This window comes from Sceloporus occidentalis, unplaced genomic scaffold (genome assembly GCF_023333645.1).
Source record: "Sceloporus occidentalis isolate IW3139 unplaced genomic scaffold, rSceOcc1.0.p SCAF_172, whole genome shotgun sequence".
In the NCBI taxonomy this organism is placed as follows: domain Eukaryota; kingdom Metazoa; phylum Chordata; class Lepidosauria; order Squamata; family Phrynosomatidae; genus Sceloporus; species Sceloporus occidentalis.
In genome coordinates this window covers 301,027-322,161 of record NW_028317152.1, presented here as the reverse complement: position 1 = coordinate 322,161, position 21,135 = coordinate 301,027, and the positions used below count along the sequence as shown (strand labels likewise).

At 41.5% G+C, this 21,135-nt stretch overlaps 1 protein-coding gene across 1 annotated transcript in view; it reads right to left on the bottom strand.

Moving 5' to 3' along the window:
• LOC149279306 (nuclear factor NF-kappa-B p100 subunit-like) overlaps window positions 1-21,135 on the bottom strand; it is a 65,974-nt gene that overhangs the window by 8,355 nt on the left and 36,484 nt on the right. Inside the window, exons 8-16 of the mRNA XM_089501328.1 lie at window positions 18,630-18,734; window positions 11,777-11,862; window positions 11,411-11,549; window positions 11,220-11,324; window positions 10,244-10,385; window positions 6,622-6,736; window positions 5,631-5,838; window positions 3,417-3,586; window positions 3,161-3,263 (exon numbers count right to left, since the gene is read on the bottom strand). Of these exons, the coding sequence (XP_089357454.1) occupies window positions 3,161-3,263; window positions 3,417-3,586; window positions 5,631-5,838; window positions 6,622-6,736; window positions 10,244-10,385; window positions 11,220-11,324; window positions 11,411-11,549; window positions 11,777-11,862; window positions 18,630-18,734 (1,173 nt within the window). The remainder of the gene's footprint in view (window positions 1-3,160; window positions 3,264-3,416; window positions 3,587-5,630; window positions 5,839-6,621; window positions 6,737-10,243; window positions 10,386-11,219; window positions 11,325-11,410; window positions 11,550-11,776; window positions 11,863-18,629; window positions 18,735-21,135) is intronic.

Sequence of the window (21,135 nt, the reverse complement as noted above, 5' to 3'; positions counted from 1 at the left end):
ACCTGGTAGTAAAACTGACATTCTATTGAATTATTAATGATAAAGTTACTAGTAGTAATAGTAAATTAGTTTAAATGGACTTGTATTTCTCATATTTTTTTCTAACTGACATCTAGCGAAGTTTCTGCCAACCCCATGTTTCCTAGAGAAATAGTATTAAATTAAAAGTTAAGTTTTAACTGGTTTCTTTTCAAAGATTCGCGTTATACTGACTTGGGCTTAGCGTAGCCCAAGTCAGTATTACGTGAATTTTTTTGCAAAAAAACAGAATGTTGCAGAATCTTGTAATACCTTTTTTATTGGACTAACAGTATTTAAAATAATAGACGAGCTTTCGGGAGTCCTCCGTTTATCAAGTCAAAAGCATTTGAGAAATGTTACAAGATTCTGCAACATTCTGTTTTTTTGCATTCTTATACACTGGACTAATACGGCTACCCCAAACTACAGTGAATTTTTTTTAATATTTTATAGGTAAAGGGCAAAGTAACAGTGACCACATGGTGACCAACCCATGGTATGCCCTGTATTGTGTGGAATCCATAAACTCACAAAATGATCAATTATTACTCAATCATACTGCCTGTATATTGAATAATCATAAACAAGATGTAAGTGGGGTTTCAGTGTATTAATTCCGCTTTACTACAACTAATCATTTTTCATATGGCCTTAAAAAGTCAGAACAAAAATAATTAATATTCAATTCAATATTTTTTTGTCTGTACTCGAAAAGGGAAGGACAAAGCATGTTAAAGATTAAATTGTTAAAAATGTACGTAATTTTAATGCAATTGTTTTACTGTGCTACATATAATTTGTATATATGCAATATATAACTGCTACTTTTAAAATGTGACTACAGATTTAGGTATAGATATAAATAGTATAGGGTTGTACTGTGTTAGCCATAGAGATCTTTACAGATACACTGGTATGTAACATAGTAACATAGTTCATAAGGTTGAAAAAAGACCAAAGTCCATCAAGTTCAACCTATATACATATTGTGTCCCTACTGTGTTGATCCAGAGGAAGGCAAAAAAACCCTTATGAAGCAGATGCCAATTGCCCCATACCAGGGGGAAAATTCCTTCCCAACTCCAAATATGGCAATCAGAATAAATCCCTGGATCAACGTTCTGTTCCTATTAATCTAATATCCATAACTTGTAATATTATTGCTTTCAAGAAACACGTCCAGGCTCCTTTTGAACTCTTTTATTGAGTTTACCATTACCACTTCCTCTGGCAGAGAGTTCCATAATCTCACCGCTCTTACTGTAAAGAACCCCCGTCTGTGCTGGTGTAGAAACCTTCTTTCCTCCAACCGTAGAGGATGTCCCCTTGTTATAGATACAGTCCTGGGTATAAATAGGTCCTGGGAGTGATCTCTGTACTGCCCCCTTATATATTTATACATAGTTATTAAATCCCCCCTAAGCCGTCTTTTTTCCAAACTAAATAACCCTAATTCTGATAATCTTTCTGGGTACTGTAGTCCTCCCATTCCCCTTATTACTCTGGTTGCCCGTCTTTGAACCCTCTCCAGCTCCACTATATCTTTCTTGTACACTGGTGCCCAGTACTGTACACAGTATTCCATGTGTGGTCTGACTAGTGACTTGTACAGTGGTAGAATTATTTCCTTGTCGTGGGCATCTATGCCCCTTTTGATGCACCCCATGATTTTTTTTGCCTTAGCAGCAGCTGCCTGACACTGGTCGCTACAGGTAAATTTACTGTTAACTAAAACTCCTAAGTCCTTTTCCATGTCAGTCGTCCCCAGTGTTTTCCCATTTAATACATATTCCTAGCCTGGATTTTTCTTCCCCATGTGCATAACCTTACATTTATCTGTGTTGAACCTCATCTGCCACATCCCAGCCCAAGCCTCCAACCTATGCAGATCCATTTGTAATCGTGCACTGTCCTCTATTGTGTTAACCACGTTACAGAGCTTAGTATCGTCTGCAAAGATTGATACTTTACTATACAATCCCTCTACAAGGTCATTAATAAATATATTAAAAAGAATAGGACCCAAAACTGACCCCTGTGGTACCCCACTAGCAACAGTAACCCACTCAGAGTATGTACCATTAATAACCACCCTCTGTTTCCTATCACTGAGCCAGTTACTTACCCACATACACACATTCTCCCCCAGCCCAAGCATTCTCATTTTATGTACCAGCCTTTTATGTGGCACCGTATCAAATGCTTTGGAAAAATCAAGATATACGACATCCAGCGATTCACCCCGATCCAGTCTTGAGCTCACCTCCTCATAAAAGCTGATCAGGTTAGTTTGACAGGACCGATCCCTTGTAAATCCATGCTGATATGGAGTCATACACTTATTTTCATTCAGATACTCCAAAATAGCATCTCTTAGGAAACCCTCAAACACATCAGAAGTTAAACTAACAGGCCTATAATTCCCCGGGTCACTTTTTGTCCCCTTTTTGAATATTGGCACAACATTTGCTATGCGCCAGTCCTGGGGAACAGACCCTGTCACTATAGAGTCCTTGAATATTAGAAATAGGGGTCTGTCTATTACATTACTTAACTCCCTTAGAATGCGGGGGTGAATGCCATCTGGACCTGGTGATTTGTCTATTTTGATTTTTTTTAGGCGGCACTGCACTTCTTCCTTGGCTGAATGGTACTACAGCTAACAAGCTGTAAATATTAGCAGCCAAATATTCTTACACAGTAACAGAGCACCAGGATTGAACGTCTTATTTCACAACATACTTTTTACTCAACAAAAGTTATTTTGAAGACACAAGTATTATAAATATACTGATATAATAATATTATCTGATGGTGTTAGGAGATATCTTGTATGCTCAGCATGTGATTTTCTTTTATTCTACCTCATCACTTTTTGTTATTGGTTTAATCTGATTGGCTCTCACAGTCGTTTAAGAATTGCTGAGGACAAAAGAAGACCAAGCTAGAAATAGAACAGCTTTTCCCCCCACATCATTAAATTGGAGTAAAACAGTCATAACTTTTTCACAAAATTGCCCAATACTACATTACAAAACAAAAAGCAAAAGCCACGTAATAGGAAAGTTTGTTTATCTAGAAGAAACATTTGGATGAGTGCAAGAGACTGTGGAAAGCCTGTGATATAACCTATACACACCTGCATTGATAAGCATCCTGGTGAGCACTGGTGAACCAAGACTGGCAGCCAGATGCAGTGGTGTGTTCCCTGCAAATGTCTTAAAATTGACATCAGCTTTTAACTGTAAAGAAAAATAAAAGGAAAATTCAGTAAGACACAGATTGTAAATTCACAGTAAATATAAAATGATTTGCACACATTTATGCAATAGAAGTGAATCACTGAGAAGCACTGTTTGGTATAATACGTTTGGGTACTTGGGTGTTTTTATTACCTTCTTAACTAAAAGTGTGGCGATGTTGAGGTTGTCCATTTCCACAGCTATATGCAAAGGGGATCTTCCACTCTTCCTCTCTGCGGCATTAACATTAGCACCGTTTGCCACAAGCAGCTCCAAACATTTCTCATTTTTTCTCTTCACTGCCCAGTGAACTGGAAATAAACCTACACAAAAAACATGTGATATTTATGTAACGCACACAATACAGGTATACTGCTTTTACTTAGGTCAGGCTTGACATGTCACAACATTGTTGACTTATAGTGATATAGCCTCAATAAATTTAAATAATTATAAAAATGGTTTTATATTTTATATCTAAGACTATTATTTTTATTGGGTTCTGTCATCTGAAAATAAGGGACTGTAGATCTGAATGCATAGAACAACAATGTTATCAATCTCTCACATTGTTGTGGAGGAATATTGGCCCAATCTTCTCTACAACGTTGCCTCTGTTCATTTAGGCTTGCAGGCATTTGTTTATGCACAGCTCTCTTAAGGTCCCACCACAGCATTTCAATCAGGTTGAGGTCTCGACTTTGAATGGGCCACTTTGATTGTTTTCTTTTTCAGCCATTCTGTTGTAGATTTGTTGGTGTCCTTGGGATAATTGCCCTGATGCACGACCCAAGTTTTAGCTGTTGGACAGATGGCCACATATTTGACTCTAGAATAATTTGGTATACAGGAGTTTAAGGTCAACTCAATGACTTCAAGTTTCCCAGGTCCTGTGGCTGCAAAGCAAGCCTGAACCATCACCCCTCCTCCACCATGCTTGACAATTGGTATGAGGTTTTTGTGCTGATACGCTGTTTGGTTTTGGCATTATGGCTTTGATCTTGTCTGTCCAAAGGACCTAAGCCATGTTCTTTTTGGAAAGAAGAGGCTTTTTCCTGGCAACCCTTAAAAACAAACTATACTTGTTGGTTTTTTTTCTAACTGAACTTTAACATGCTAACTAAGGCCTGAAGAGTCTGAGATATAACTCTTGGGTTTTTTCAATTTCTCTGAGCATGTCACAGTTCGGGGTTGGGGTGAATTTGCTGAGATGTCCATTCCTGGGATGAGCGGCAACTGTCTTGAATGGTTTTCCATTTTTGACTAATCTTTCTTACTGTAGAATGTTGGACTTTACAATTGTTTGGAAATCGTATTACCATTCCCAGATTGATGGGCAGCAACAATTGCTCCGAGGTCATTGTTGATGTCTTTCCTCCTTGTGTTTACACATCTCTGAATGCTCCAGACCAGCAAACTGCTAAAACTTCGGCTTTTATAGAGGTAATACTTGCTAATGATCAGCTAATAATCAGGGGCATTTGATTAGCAGTATCTGCTTAGCATCTACTTAGCATGTTAGTTCCTATGGAAGCAGTAAGGGTGTACACGTGGCGTCTCCATTTTGGCTTTATTTTTGTTGAATAAAAAAGGTTGTTATTGTCATGACCACTCCCACAGACGGCACTCACTGCGGAAGTTCTTCAGCCCAGTCTACCGCTACCAAGAGAAGGGCAACCAGGACTTAGATGATCCCAACAGCAAGGAGGCCTTAGTGTGGGCAGGTAGATATAGGCACTGAGTATAAAGGCAAAGTGATATAATAAGTCCAAGGAAAACACACAGGCAGCTCAGAACTGAAGGGGTTAATTCTGATAGGAAGGTCAGGATAGCAGGGTCAGTACATGAAGCAGGTAGTCGTATAAGCCGAGGGTCAAGACACAAAGCGGGTAATCAGACAAGCCGAACTGGTACACAAAAATCCAGGCAGAGGTACAGAATCACAATCCAGAGAGTAGTCAGGCAGGTAAAGGGTCAAAAAGCAAAGATTCAGAAGCACTAGAAACGATACGGCATGAAGGACCACAACAGGGTGCTTGAGAGACGGATTTCTGGCTTTTTAAATCCGGCGCCAGCTCAATTCAAAGAGGGTGTACTTTTTTCACACAACTGTACATTGAGCATCTTGGCAGCCAATCTGGTAAAAGGATATCATCAGCCCTTTATTTATTACTTAGCTTCTGAAAAATGGCATATACCCCACAACTTACTGCCTGGTAGTAGAGTTCTAGCTTGAGTGGTTGCCCTCTAGTCTACAATTGGAACACCTTGATGTAGGCTTTACTATTTATGGCCTTAGAAAATACGCGTTCATATGGTTTAATAATAAAAGGCTTAATGTCTTAAAATGACCAGTGTCATACTTACCATGATAATCTGGACTTTCCAGCAAATTTGTATGGCTCACAGATGAATAGTTCAGTAGGATTTTGAGCATCGTATCATCTCCAGCTTGTACAGCTAGATGCAGCAATGAGTTCCCATAACGATCCAGAATAGTGGGATCAGCCCCAGTTTTCATCAATGCATCCACAATCGTATACTGCTGGGTGATCACACAGAGGTGCAGAGGGGTCTGAGTACAACGAGATAGAAGAACGTCAAGGTAATTTAAGTATGCGTACAGAAACAACCAGATAGCTTCATATCCTCAAAGGAACAAACAGTGGCTATACTGCATATAGTGCATACTGGATGTTTATTACTCCAACAGCAAAATACCTGGATACCTAGACATACTGTTATAAAATGTAAAAGATAGGTAGGCACATTGAATTTTATGGAATAGCTTACAACGATGAAAGATATGGAATGGACAAAATGGGGTTTGAGAACCCACAAAGACCATGGAGTCCAGAGCAAGATGAAGCCTATTCAAAAAGCTCCTGGACAGAGCATATTAAACCCATGGCACACCATGAACATATATCTGTGTGGTTTAGAGGATTATTAAAGTTGAAGAACCATCCACCAAGACAGCATAAAAGCTTTGTGGTTTTTTAGGTTATAATGTAACTCAACAGAAAGGTTGCAATTGTTTTACCATTGGCAAATATTGACATAATAAAGGACAAGGAGAAAAATATATTTCTGTGAAGGTTCCCACCAAGTAAAGTTTGAGGTCTCATGTGAAGACTAGATGGTTTTTCTGTCATTATATTTGACATAAGGGTAATGTCTTTATTTTGTTTACAACATTGAAGGACACAATATATAATGCAAAGAAAATATTTAAACCTTCAACACCTGTGGTCAGGTTTGCCTCCTCTCTCAACAAGGAATAGGTGCCAGGATCAGCTAACTGAATCACATTAATAAAGAACAAAAGACAGAGGTGTGCTATAAGTAAACTTCATACCTGGTGCAGGTGGTTGCTCATATTGACAATCTGTTGATTGGGAATGCTTAAAATTATTTGCAACAACTCATGGATGACAGAAATCTTCCCATGAATAATGGCAAGATGCAAGGGCCTGGGGGTGAGAATAAGAGCAGTTATAAGGCACACAACAGAAAAAAAAAAGCAGGACTGGACTCAAAGAATAAAGGGGAACTGTAGCGAGGACAGGGGAACTGTAGCAAGGATAGGAGAACTGTAGCGAGGACAGGGGAACAGAACTGTAGAGAGGACAGAATGGATTAATGCAACTGCCTACTAACTGGTCTCCCCCTCTCCCGCTTCAATCCATCCTCAACACTGCAGCTAGATTAATCTTTCTTTGCCTCCGCTCCTCATCCGCTGCTCCACTATCCCAATCACTTCATTGGCTCCCCATACCCTTCAGAATCAAATTTAAACTTCTAACCCTGAGCTATAGAGCCCTCAACAACTCCACACCCCCTTACATCTCTATCCTCCTATCCAAATACACCCCTACCCGCCCTCTTCACTCCTCTCACGACCTGCGGCTTTCTTCTACTGTTACCTCTTCCCACTCCCGTATTCAAGATATTACCCACACTGCTCCCCTCCTGTGGAATTCCCTTCCCCGTCAGACGTCAGACTTTCTGCCTCATACGCGACTTTCAAAACCTCTCTGAAAACCCACTTGTTCAGGGAAGTGTACAACATTCCTTTACAGTGCTCCCAACCATCATCCTAGTCAAAGCCATTGGAACAAACAGCTTCAACACATCATCACAACCAGATCAACTCATCCCCATCAAAGCAGTCCTCTCCTATTGTCTCACTCCCCTCAAACAGACTAGATTGTAAGCTCGCAAGAGCAGGGCCCTTTTCTCCTTTGCACCAGTTTGTTATTGTATGTGTTTATAAATTGTTCTAATGAATGTACCAGCGCTGCGGAATCGGTCAGCGCTTTATAAATGTAATGTAATGACAGGGGAACAGAACTGTAGCGAGGACAGGGGAACTCAGAGTGGCAGGGCACAAGACTGGAAGCACTCAGGCAGGGCACACAGCTTGGACAAGTAGGTGAGTCTGGCACATAGCGGGGTCTGATACACAAAGCTGGATCGTGAACGTAGCCAAGGCCCTACACAGGAGATCAGAATGAAGTACACAGAGCTTTAGCTGCAAGCAGACTAACAGGAACCAAAGCCAAACAATGCCAAGGCCCAAACTGAAGGGCAGAGCAGGTATACAAGGGCAGGGCTTGTCAGGTAATGTGGCTCAGCTGTACTTAGTAATTAGAAAGAGGTGCTGCTGAGAGGGAAGGGTGGCCACTAGTGATGACAATAATTATTGCATAGTCCAGGCTGGCAGGGTGGAACCCTGACACCAGGCAACGATCTTCCAGTCTTCCATTGTCCAATTTTGATATGTGAATTGTATCCTCAGCTTCCTGTTCTTAGCAGACAGGAGTGGTCTTCTGCTGCTGTAGTCCATCTGCTTCAAGGTTCGATGTGTTGTGCGATCAGAGATGGTATTCTGCATAACTTGGTTGTAACAAGTAGTTATTTGAGTTACTGTTACCTTTCTGTCATCTCAAACCAGCCACCCTTCTTTTCAATAACAGTCATAAGCCTTCCGTTCACGAAGTCTGTCAGTTTCTTGATCTGTTGACGACCAACTTTTTGCGCGGCAGCAATCACAGCCTCCCAGACAATGTTCAGAGAGGTGTACTGTTTTCCTTCAGCTTAAATCTGCCGTTTAAGAAGGGCCCACAAGTTCTCAATAGGGTTTAGGTCAGGTGAGGAAGGGGGCCCATGTCATGCATAAAAATCATGGTCTTCTCGAAAGGTGCAGACTTTTTCCGGTTACACTGCTTGAAGAAAGTGTCTTTTAAAAACTGGCAATATGTTTGGAGTTGAGTTTGAGTACATCTTCAACCCAAAAATGTCTAACTAGCTCATATTTGATAATTTCAGCCCATGCCAGTACCCCTCCTCCACCTTGCTGGTATCTGAGTAAAAGTGGAGCTCTGTGCCCGTTACTCATCCAGCCACAGGCCCATCCATCTGGACCGCCAAGAGTCACTCTCATCTGATCACGCCATAAAACCTTTGAAAATCAGTCTATGTGTCTTGTTCAGTGGTGGCCTTCCATACGTGGCTATGTCTCTAACCATGACAGCACTGGATGATAATGGGTTCCTGGTAGCTTTACGTTTGATTCTTCTCAAATCTCAGGGAGTTAATTTGCCATTTTATTATCAACACGTTTCTTGCAACGAAACGTTTGATGGTTCTGTAATCACGCCGCAATATCTTAGCGTTCCTCTGAAAGACTTTTTACAATTTTTGACCTTACAGAGTCAGCTAAATCTCTTTTTCTGCCCATTTTACTTGAGAAAATGAAGCTGCCTAATAATAATGCACACTTTGACATATGGTGTTCATCTCCTTAGGCCACCCCCTCGCTCATTTTACAAATACATCACCAGATATGCTTTAATCCAATAAGCATCCAAGTTTATACAGCTTGGAGTTGGAAAATATGCATGGAAATGATATGGTCAAAATACTCACTTGTCTAATAATTGTGCACATAGTATATAGTAGATTTCTTTCTCAGGGTATGTACAAGTACAGAAACAATTTGGGATTTGTGTTCAGCCACTCCTCCCCCTCAAATTGCATTAACTTTTTCAGCAATTTGAGCTGCAGTAGTTTGTCTGTTGTATTTGACCACATGGGTCAGCCTTCACCCCCCTCACATGCATCAATGATGGACCCCATGACCATGTCACCGGTTCACTTGTTTTCTTTACTTGGACCACTTTTGATACATATTGCACCACTGCAGACCAGAAACACCCCACAAGAGTTTTGGAGATGCTATGAACCAGTCGTCTAGCCATTAGAATGTGGCCCAGACACTCTGATCCTTACACTTTCCCTATTTTTCCAGCTTCTAATGCATCAACATTTGCTGCCTAATATATCCCACACACTGACAGGAGCCATGATAAAAATATTATCAGTGCTACTCACTTCACCTGTAAGTGGTCATAATATGTCTGTGTGTGCGTGCCAGTATGTATGTGTGTTTGTTAGCAGAATAGAAGTTAGAAAGAGGATGAAAATGTAAAAAGCAGACAAGCAAGATAAAAAAAAGGAAAGAAAACAGGGGAAAAGCTGTCAGCAAGCGAGGTTTAAAAATAGAGCAAAAGAAATTGCAAAAAAGAGAGGAAAGAATAGAACAGAAAGAAAAAAAAGACAGCAATGGGCAGAAAAGATATTGCTAAAGGCAAAAAATCCAAAAAGAAGACTGGTCATAGTCTGGTCTTGTGCCGCGACCTACTATTTGTGGAATGGTAAACAGGGCTATGATATTCACTAAAGAATTCACTGTAAGCACTGTTAACAGTGTAGGTTTCTGTTAAAAATTGCATAATGTAAGCAACAATTCTAGGGAACAGTCTATTTAGTCAGCCAACATACGTCATACCCTATTAAATAGTTCACTACTCATTTAGTTAGTATATATTATTATTGATTCATAGTGATCCACCAGTGCAAGTACTGTGATAGCAAAATAAACAGAAACTGTAAAATTTAGAAAAGGAAAACCTTACGTGTCTCCATTTTCATCTTGGATCGCTATCAGATGTCTCTGTGCTGCCAGTAACATCCGCGGATCTGAGGTTCCAGCATAATCCAACAGGGCCCTTGACATGCGACGAGTGAGTGAAAACATCCTCAAGTTGCTATCTTTTACTACAAGCATATGAACAAACTAACATGTTTCTAAAGAATTTCTTTTATAATAATGTAAAAAATACAAAACATATACACATGTACACTATAAACACAAATGCATACCTTGCTGAATAACGTCATTGTACTGAGCTTCTCTTTGATGAGATGGAGATGTTTCTGATGATGACCCAGAAGCCGACACCTCATCTACTTTCTCAGTACCATGTGTTAACAAGGAATTTTTCATCATGTGGCCGCCACTATGGTACACACCCCCAGAATTTAAACTTGTGTAGAAACCAGTTCCTCCTTGGTACAGGTAATTGATATTGTTCCCTAATGTTCCATGGAATACAAAAATAACAGTTTGAAGCTTGGTCATATTTTAAATAATAAAGGGTCTGTAATACCCTTTTTAGGGATCTGCAAAGCAATTCAGGTAGCATTTCACTTTTTTTTTTTTTAACCTGGTGCCTACTAATGTGCATGCATATGCAGGCACTGACACCCCACATTCACTATCCCTCACGCTTCTTGTCCCTTACAACTAGGTTAATGATTTAAATTTGTAGCACATCATCTTACCATGAGCATGAACGCCTGCTAGACAGGTTGGGTGACATGAGCAGCAAATGCACTATGTTATACACAGAGAAACCGTTGCAATTTTTTATTTTCCAAAATGTTATTTAGAGCATAATAGCCATACTCATAAAGGGATCGTCCAGCCATCGCATGAACTTTAACGCATAAAATAGCTGAATTGGCTCCTTAAATTTTAATTCGTCTTCCTTGCAAATGTATGGGGGGATTCTGCAAAATTATCGCAATGTTGAATCGACTTTTAATTACCTCCTCCTTGCCCAAGGCTCCCAGATGCTCCACCAGCACCACCATCAAAGAAAGGGCTAAATGTTGGAATCTCTTTCCTTCTCTTCCTCTCCACTTCTTCTTTATCTTTAAAAGGGGAATGTACCATGTGAACCTCTAGAAAAACCTATAAAGGTATCTTTTATTCGATAATAAAACTAGGGATTCCTTACCTTGTTCCAGGGGATAATATGTGAACTGTTTGGAATCACTGACATCTCCTCCACGTTTGCGTTTCAGCTGCAAAAATACTGTCACAGGACGGTCAATCTTCAGCTTGTGGTATGGAGGTGTCCGGAACACAATGGCATACTACACAAAAATACTCATTAGTGTATCTGACAAATTATGAAGCTCCTGCATCTAGGCTTACGTTTATAAAACTATAGATTTCTTTAAAATATAGCCAGAGAGTCACATTCACATTAACATCTAAAAAGGAATTTATTTTTCTACACCTGTTACAGAAAAGGTTGGCTTTCACTATAATCTAGAGACTGTATCTCATTGGGTACGCAGGGCGAAGTGCAACACAATACCTGTTTATGAACATCAGTTGGTGAAAAGTCACCAAATGCCTGCCATCCATTTTCGTCATCTTCATAGAACCTCACTTCTATGTCATCTGTCAGAAAGAGATTGCTGTGTGAATTGGGATTTACGCAAGTGCTTATATGCTGATACAATATGTACTCAAAACGTGGCTGTAATTAACGGCAGCCTGTAAATATGGAGTTCTTTACCCTAACAGAAACAGTAATTGTTATGTTAATTGTGCCACTGTAGCAAAACAGTACTGACCAATTCTGTACAGTGGTGGTTGGAAAACCACTCTGTAAAGCTCTGGTTGGTCTAAATGTAGATGACCCCCCAAAATGTGAATATTAATTTGGGAAAAAAAAGAAAAAAGCCTAACTTTAAGTCTACACTATAGGAAAAAAACTTTTACTAGTAAATATTCACATTTTTTCATATTTAATAAAAACTATGATTGAGAAAAATGCATTTATTGTTTTGTTTTTTATTTTATTTTCCAACCAGTTATGGTTGTTTCCAACCAGTTATGCACATCTGCCCTGATATGCCTTATACCCCTAACATGCCACTTTGCCTCCATAATTTGCCACTCTGCCCCCTAGGTATGCCCTATACCCCTTATTTGCCAATCTGCCTCCCTGATATGCCTTATACCCCCCTATATGCCACTCTGCCCCCCCCCCCCGACTTACCAATGCATTCCCAGACTTGTCCCCTGTACTTCAGACCCCCTGGTGTGGGCAAACAGTGAACATCTGTGCCATGTGCGTAGACAACCTCTGCTGCTACCAGGCACTTCTGCCGGGGCTTTTATGACTGAGCACTGGAAGGTCATGTCATGCCGGCACTCCATCATAGAAGCGCCAGCGGAAGTGCCGGGTAGCATCGGAGGTTGTCTGGCAGATGTTCACTGGCAGGGCTGCAGGGGATCCTCCTCTCTGGCAGGCAGTGAACGCCAGCACACTGCGTGCAGACAACCTCTGCTGCTGCCTGGTATTTCCACTGGGGCCTCTATGGTGGAGTACCAGAAGGTCATGTCACACGGGTGCTCCATCATAGAACCCCCAGCGGAAGTACCGGGCAGCAGCGGAGGTTGTCTATGCGCATCGCACAAACGTTCACTGGCTGCCAGAGAGGAGTCATCGCTGGGGGTCAGATTATAAAACAACCTCGAATATAAGACGAGGGGTATTTTTCAGAGGATTTGCTCTGAAAAAACCTTGTCTTATATTCGAGCAAATACGGTATATATTTTCAAAGCATTGGTTCTTTTCAGATCTTCAAAATTTGTCTTCATGTATATTTACAAACATATACATATTTGTGGTAGGGGTGAATGTCTAGTGGGTCTGAAATGTGCCCACACCCTGAAAACACCACCCTTAGTAGGTAGGTTAGGGGCCTACCTTTTGGAAAGTAGAAGGAAGAGGGAAATTAAGGAGAGAATGTAGAGAAGAGAGACCGAGGGGAGCAAAAATAGTAAACTGAGGGTGGGCGGTTGGGAAAGGTGTTAAACACCCTGGATTAGCGGGCCCTGAAGGGGATATAAATACCTCCCTTGTACTCCCACAAATACAGGGTGAAAACAGCCTTTACATTTGTAGTAGGGGTAAAACAAAAGTAACATAGTAACATAGTTCATAAGGTTGAAAAAAGACCAAAGTCCATCAAGTTCAACCTATATACATATTGTGTCCCTACTGTGTTGATCCAGAGGAAGGCAAAAAACCCTTATGAAGCAGATGCCAATTGCCCCATACCAGGGGGAAAATTCCTTCCCGACTCCAAATATGGCAATCAGAATAAATCCCTGGATCAACGTTCTGTCCCTATTAATCTAATATCCATAACTTGTAATATTATTGCTTTCAAGAAATACGTCCAGGCTCCTTTTGAACTCTTTTATTGAGTTTACCATTACCAATTCCTCTGGCAGAGAGTTCCATAATCTCACCGCTCTTACTGTAAAGAACCCCCGTCTGTGCTGGTGTAGAAACCTTCTTTCCTCCAGCCGTAGAGGATGTCCCCTTGTTATAGATACAGTCCTGGGTATAAATAGGTCCTGGGAGTTATCTCTGTACTGCCCCCTTATATATTTATACATAGTTATTAAGTCCCCCCTAAGCCGTCTTTTTTCCAAACTAAATAACCCCAATTCTGATAATCTTTCTGGGTACTGTAGTCCTCCCATTCCCCTTATTACTCTGGTTGCCCGTCTTTGAACCCTCTCCAGCTCCACTATATCTTTCTTGTACACTAGTGCCCAGTACTGTACACAGTATTCCATGTGTGGTCTGACTAGTGACTTGTACAGTGGTAGAATTATTTCCTTGTCGTGGGCATCTATGCCCCTTTTGATGCACCCCATAATTTTATTTGCCTTAGCAGCAGCTGCCTGACACTGGTCGCTACAGGTAAATTTACTGTTAACTAAAACTCCTAAGTCCTTTTCCATGTCAGTCGTCCCCAGTGTTTTCCCATTTAATACATATTCCCAGCCTGGATTTTTCTTCCCCATGTGCATAACCTTACATTTATCTGTGTTGAACCTCATCTGCCACATCCCAGCCCAAGCCTCCAACCTATGCAGATCCATTTGTAATCGTGCGCTGTCCTCTATTGTGTTAACCACGTTACAGAGCTTAGTATCGTCTGCAAAGATTGAAAAGATTGGAAAAATCAAGATATACGACATCCAGCGATTCACCCCGATCCAGTCTTGAGCTCACCTCCGCCAGTCCTGGGGAACAGACCCTGTCACTATAGAGTCCTTGAATATTAGAAATAGGGGTCTGTCTATTACATTACTTAACTCCCTTAGAACGCGGGGGTGAATGCCATCTGGACCTGGTGATTTGTCTATTTTGATTTTTTTTAGGCGGCACTGCACTTCTTCCTGCGTTAGACAGGCGACATGTACTGAGGCATTTATCTCATCCTGCTGTATATTACCTGGCATTTCATTTTCCTCTGTGAATACAGCAGAGAAGAATATATTTAATAGATTAGCTTTTTCCTGATCCCCATCTATAACTTCTCCCTCATTACTTTTTAAGGGGCCAACGCTTTCATTTTTAACCTTTTTACTATTTATATAGTTAAAGAACATTTTGGGGTTTGTTTTACTCTCTTTGGCAATGAGTCTTTCTGTCTCCAATTTTGCTGCTTTTATCTGATTTTTACATATTTTATTTTTTTCCCGATAGCTTTTTAGTGCTTCCTCACTGCCTTCCTGTTTTAGTAGCTTAAATGCCTTTTTTTGCCATTTATTGCCCCCTTTACATTTTTATTTATCCACATTGGTTTTCTCTTGTTCCTGACTCTTTTATTCCCATACGGTATGTACCTTTCACAGTGAGAATTTAAGATATTCTTAAAAATCTCCCAGTGAGTGTCTGTACTCTTGTTTTTGAGGACATTTTCCCAATTTACAGTGTTAAGGGCTTCTCTTAGTTGATCAAACTTTGCCCTCCTAAAGTTCATAGTTCTTGTGGCTCCTCTAAGAGTTCCCTTATTGAAGGACAAGTTATAATGCATCATATTGTGATCACTATTTCCTAGATGTCCCCTGACCTGCACATTAGTTACTCTGTCAGGTCTGTTGGTTAATATTAAGTCCAGTAGGGCGCCCCCTCTGGTCGGGTCCTGTACCATTTGGGACAGATAATTATCCTTACTTATAGTCAGAAACCGGTTTCCTTTATGAGATTCACAGGTCTCGCTTTCCCAGTTTATGTCGGGATAGTTAAAGTCCCCCATAATAACCACCTCATTGTGATTAGCTGCCTTGTTTATTTGCTTTAATAATTGATCTTCTGCTGCTTCCATTATATTTGGTGGCTTATAGCAAACCCCGATCAGTATTTTATTATTTTTTCTTTCCATATATTTCTACCCATAATGACTCCACATTATCATTTCCCTCACATATATTCTCCCGCAGTGTGGCCTTTAGGCTGGACTTTACATAAAGGCAAACTCCTCCCCCTTTTCGTTTTCCCGATCCTTCCTGAATAGACTATACCCCTGTATGTTAACCGCCCAGTCATAGCTATCACCCAACCATGTCCTCTGTTATACCCACTATGTCATAATTTTCTTCAGACATTATTAACTCCAGTTCGTCAGTTTTATTGGTCAGACTTCTGGCATTAGTAAGCATACAATTTAGAGGTGTATGGTTTTTTTCCCTATGAAGCCTATCCCTATTAACTATTCTAACCCCTCCCTCCGCTCCACCCCCAGGTACATTTGTAAGTCCCAGTTCTCTATCTACACTATCTTCCCCTTCTATATTGTAGTTTCCCTCCCCCCCTTTCCCTAGTTTAAACACTCCTCCACCCTTCTGACCATCTTCTCCCCAAGCACAGCTGCACCCTCCCCATTGAGGTGCAGCCCGTACCTACCGTAGAGCCTGTATCCGACAGAGAAGTCGGCCCAGTTCTCCATGAACCCAAACCCCTCCTTCCTACACCAGCTTCTGAGCCACTTGTTTAGCTCCCTAATCTCCCGCTGCCTCTCTGGTGTGGCACGTGGTACAGGTAATATTTCAGAAAATACTACCTTGGAGGTCCTTGCCTTAAGCTTGCTACCTAAGTCCCTGAAATCATTTTTAAGGACACTCCGCCTCCCTCTAACTTTGTCATTGGTGCAGTCATGGTGGGAGAAGACCCACCATGACTGCTGGGTCTTCTCCAGCCCCTCCCAGTAATCTGTCAACCCGAAAGTGAACGTCCAGTGGGGTCTGAAATGTGCCTTGACCCTGGAAGCACCTTCCTAGTAGGTAGGATAGGGGCCAAATAAATTAACCAATGCTGAATGTAGCAGTAGAGTAGGCTTTATTAATAAAGGATGTGTTAACTGTGATATCATTTCCAAGGGCTTAAAGGTTCTTCTCAACTTCTGTTCAGGATTGGAATGTGCGCTAAGAAGGGAAGGGCAATCGGAGTGAGGTAGGGAAAACTTATGTTGTATGGCCGGCGTGTGTGATTTCATAGTGTTGAGGGGAAGTTTGTGATTTAGTGTGACAGAAGGTATAACTGAATGTAGGGAGATTTTTTTATTTTTTTTTTTAGTAAGGGCACTTAAACCCTCCCACCCTGCACATGAGTAGAGAGGCTAAGCAGCTCTATCAAAACAAGCCTCTCTCACTCCCCTGTACATGAAACCAGTAAAAAAAGAGCCTCTCTCCCTCCCTGCACAGCTGCTGCCCATGCCGAGAATAGCAGATGAAAAGGAAAAGAAAGTGCTTACCCAGTCTGAAGACAGAGGAGGGAGCGGATGCTGAACGAGAATGTCAGGAGGCACAGAGAGAGACCCCCAGGGATGTGAGAGACAAGACGAGGTGCAGTGAAATGCACAAGCATCAGCAACAAGAAGTGTAAGGGAGACGCCCCCCCAAGTGCCAATGAAACACCCCGTAAGCGGGTAACAAAAACCCTGAAGGAGTGGGTATATCCTTAATGTATATATATATTAGTATCTCACAAAAGTGAGTACACCCCTCCCATTTTTGTAAATATTTTATTATATCTTTTCATGTGACAACACTCAAGAAATGACACTCTGCTACAATGTAAAGAAGTGAGTGTACAGCCTGTATAACAGTGTAAATCTCATAGTGGTCATGGCACCTCATGGCAAAGAACTCTCGGAGGATTTGATAAAATCAATTGTTGCTCAACATAAAAGATGGCCTAGGCCATAAGATTGCCAAGACCCTGAAACTGAGCTGCAGCACGTTGGGCACGACCATACAGTGGTTTCACAGGACAGGTTCCACTCAGAACAGGCATCGCCATGGTCGACCAAAGAAGTTGAGCGCACGTGCCCAGCGTCATATGCAAAGGTTGTCTTTGGGAAATAGACGTATGAGTGCTGCCAGCATTGCTGCAGATGTTGAAGGGGTGGGGGGCCAGCCTGTCAGTGCTCAGATCATACGCTGCACACTGCATGGCTGTTGTCCCAGAAGGAAGCCTCTTCTAAAGATGATGGACAACAAAGCCCGCAAACAGTTTGCTGAAGACAAGCAGACTAAGGACATGGATTACTGGAACCATGTCCTGTTGTCCGATGAGACCATGATAAATTTATTTGAATCAGTGTCGAGCGTGAGTGGCGGCAACCAGGTAAGGAGTACAAAGACAAGTGTGTCTTGCCTACAGTCAAGCATGGAGGTGGGAGTGTCATGGTCTGGCCCTGCATGAGTGCTGCCGGCACTGGGGAGCTACAGTTCATTGAGGGAACCATGAATGCCAGCATGTACTGTGACATACTGAAGCAGAGCATGATCCCATCCCTCAGGAGACTGGGCCGCAGGGCAGTATTCCAACATGATAACGACCCCAAACACACTTCCAAGACGATCACTGCCTTGCATGTCTCCAGACCTAAACCCTATTGAGCATCTGTGGGGCATCCTCAAACGGAAGGTGGGGGGAGCGCAAGGTCTCTAACATCCACCAGCTCTGTGATGTTGTCCAGTGGCAGCCTGTGAAGCTCTGGTGAACTCCATGCCCAAAAGGGTTTAAGGCAGTGCTGGGAAATAATGGTGGCCACACAAAATATTGACACTTTGGGCCCAATTTGGACATTTCCACTTAGGGGTGTACTCACTTTTGTTGCCAAGGTTTAGACATTAACGGCTGTGTGTTGAGTTATTTTGAGGGAACAGCACATTTACACTGTTATACAGGCTGTACACTCCCTACTTTACATTGTAGCAGAGTGTCATTTCTTCAGTGTTGTCACATGAAATGATATATAGATATAGATAAATATATATAATATATATATATATACATACATACATACACACACACACACACACACAGAAATGTACCTAAAACTATTTACCTTTTTGTACTTTGTCACAAAGCAAGTATACCTCATCTCCACCTTTAACAGAGCCAGCAGTCTTATCCATCCGTGAAATACGTAGGTTTGATGCTCCTGGGGATTCTGAAAATAAAGACAGAAATAGAGTTTCGCATGTTAGTAAAATAAAAAAAAAACTTAAGCAGAGTTGTAAGATTCGACAGTATATCTGACTACAAGTTCGACAATAACCCATTTTGCATACTGCTGTAAGAATTACTGCATCACTTGACCATAAGGTCATAGCTAGACACCTTGCTGTCTGTGGTTTTTCGGATTTTACTGGTCCTTTTAATATTACCATGTATTAAACATCAAATAAAAAGACAAACATATTAAAAAACAAATAGTAAAACTGACTATGTTAAGATATATACATATGAAATAACTGAGATACTGGCAAACTAAGTATTTCAAGGCAGCCAAAAGAACAGCAAAATGCATGATCCGCAACAAACCAAAGGATGGCTGAAATCATAATCTGGAGAGCAATCTATCAGAGATCCTCATGTTACATAATCGGGCACATACTAGATGAGGCGCGTCCAAAGTGCGGCCCGCGGGGCCAAATTCGGCCCGCTGGACTTCGAGGAGCGGCCCACGTGAGCAGGCCGGACTGGCCCCGGAAAACCGGGAGATTTCACGGTTGTCCAGCACCCTGCGCTTTATGATTTTTAACCTGCCGGCGTGCAGGCACCATGCCCCCCCCAGTGCCTTAGTGAGGCTCTTCGCCCCGTCCCTTTGAAGAAGCAACGGGATGCTCAAGGGGGGCGGGGCTCACACGGAAGAGTTTCCTTGTGATGGGCAGAATAGCATGTCAGAGGAAAGCAGTCTGCACGGGAAGGAAGCCAGCAAAAAAAGTAATTAAATGTTTGGGTGTCGGTGTGGTATGAGCTGTCCTGGTGTGTGTGTCTGGGTGTAAGTGTGGTAGAGCCTGTCCAGGTGGGTGGGTATGTTTGGGTGTCTGTGTGGCAGAGCCTGTCCTGGTGTGTGTGTTTGGGTGTCAGTGTGGCAGAGCCTATGCTGGTGTGTGTGTCTGGGTGTCGGTGTGGCAGAGCCTGTCCAGGTGTGTGTGTCTGGGTGTCAGTATGGCAGAGCCCGTCCTGGTGTGTGTGTTTGGGTGTAGGTGTGGCAGAGCCTGTCCTGTTGTGTATTTGGTCATCTGTTTCCTGGCACTTTACTTAGTGTAGGAATAAATAGAACTATTTCATTTTTACTTATCAGAGATAAAACACTATCCTGAATTTGTCACTGCAGAGGACAAAACTTTGAAGGCTCATAAATCAGTGAGAGGAAAAGTGAAGGTTTTGTGTTATTTACTCTATTGCAATCTGCATATTTTATCAAAAAGGATCAGTGGCACTAAATTGTGACTTCAGGCATCCCCCGATGTGCCACTCTGCCTCCAGAAATGCCTTATACCCCTATATGCCACTCTGGCTCAGAAGCACCATTAAGTTTGGGGGGGGGGGGGGAGACAGGAGTATCCAGGTCCTCTGCAGCGTTGTGGGGAATCTGGATCTTAGTCTCATAGTCAGACCTATTAGACTGATTATAAGTCGACCCCGATTATAAGACGAGGGGGTATTTTTCCGAGAAAAAAACCTCGTCTTATAATCGACCAAATACGATAAGTATTGATAGAATGACATAAAAGTTAATCAAAAACTTGTTTGTCCACTGCTTTTTTCATTATCGCCAAATTAACCCTGTATTAATATGCATTATAAAGCTAAAAGGCCGTATTTTCTCTAAGTGAAAAATAAGTAAGGCCCACTCACACATACATTTCTGATGAAGTGGCCCATTGCAGAAAAAAAACGTGTACACCCCTGTACTAGATAGTTTATCAGACAGAAAAGCAAAGTCAAACATCAAACTTGGAATTTAGACATCTGGTCATCCTGGGTCCATGTTATCTTTGTAGACAGCCAATTCAAATTACTCCCATCAAGCTAATTTTTTTTTTGAACACTGACATCCAAGGGTATTTCAAACGCTGGTATTTTAACACTTGTCATGCACTAATCATACTTCCAATGATTTTCAAAGTTTTTGGAAATCTCAGTTTACCTGCTTTAAATCATATATATTTGGATATAGGACATTTCAAATGTGGTGCCTGAACTTGATGTCAAAATGCCTCCACACTACTATGGGGCATGAAAAAACCATTGAATACAAAATGTAAAACAAATGTAGTGATAAAATTATAAAATTGCTGCATGAAGCGTTTCAAAATTACCTTAATTGAATATCATGAGTTTTATGGGTGTAATTTTAAATTGGAAGGCAGGTAAACTATGCCAAATCGGACATGGGCCCAGTAAATTAGTTAATGAAAATTCTAAATTTGCAATCTGAAATGTGCACATGGCAAACCTATGAATTGCTGTAGGGGATGTTGCTGAAAACTAATGGAACACCAAATGTATGTGTAAAAAAATATTACCACAAAAAAGATTGGTGATGCAAATGATGCCTT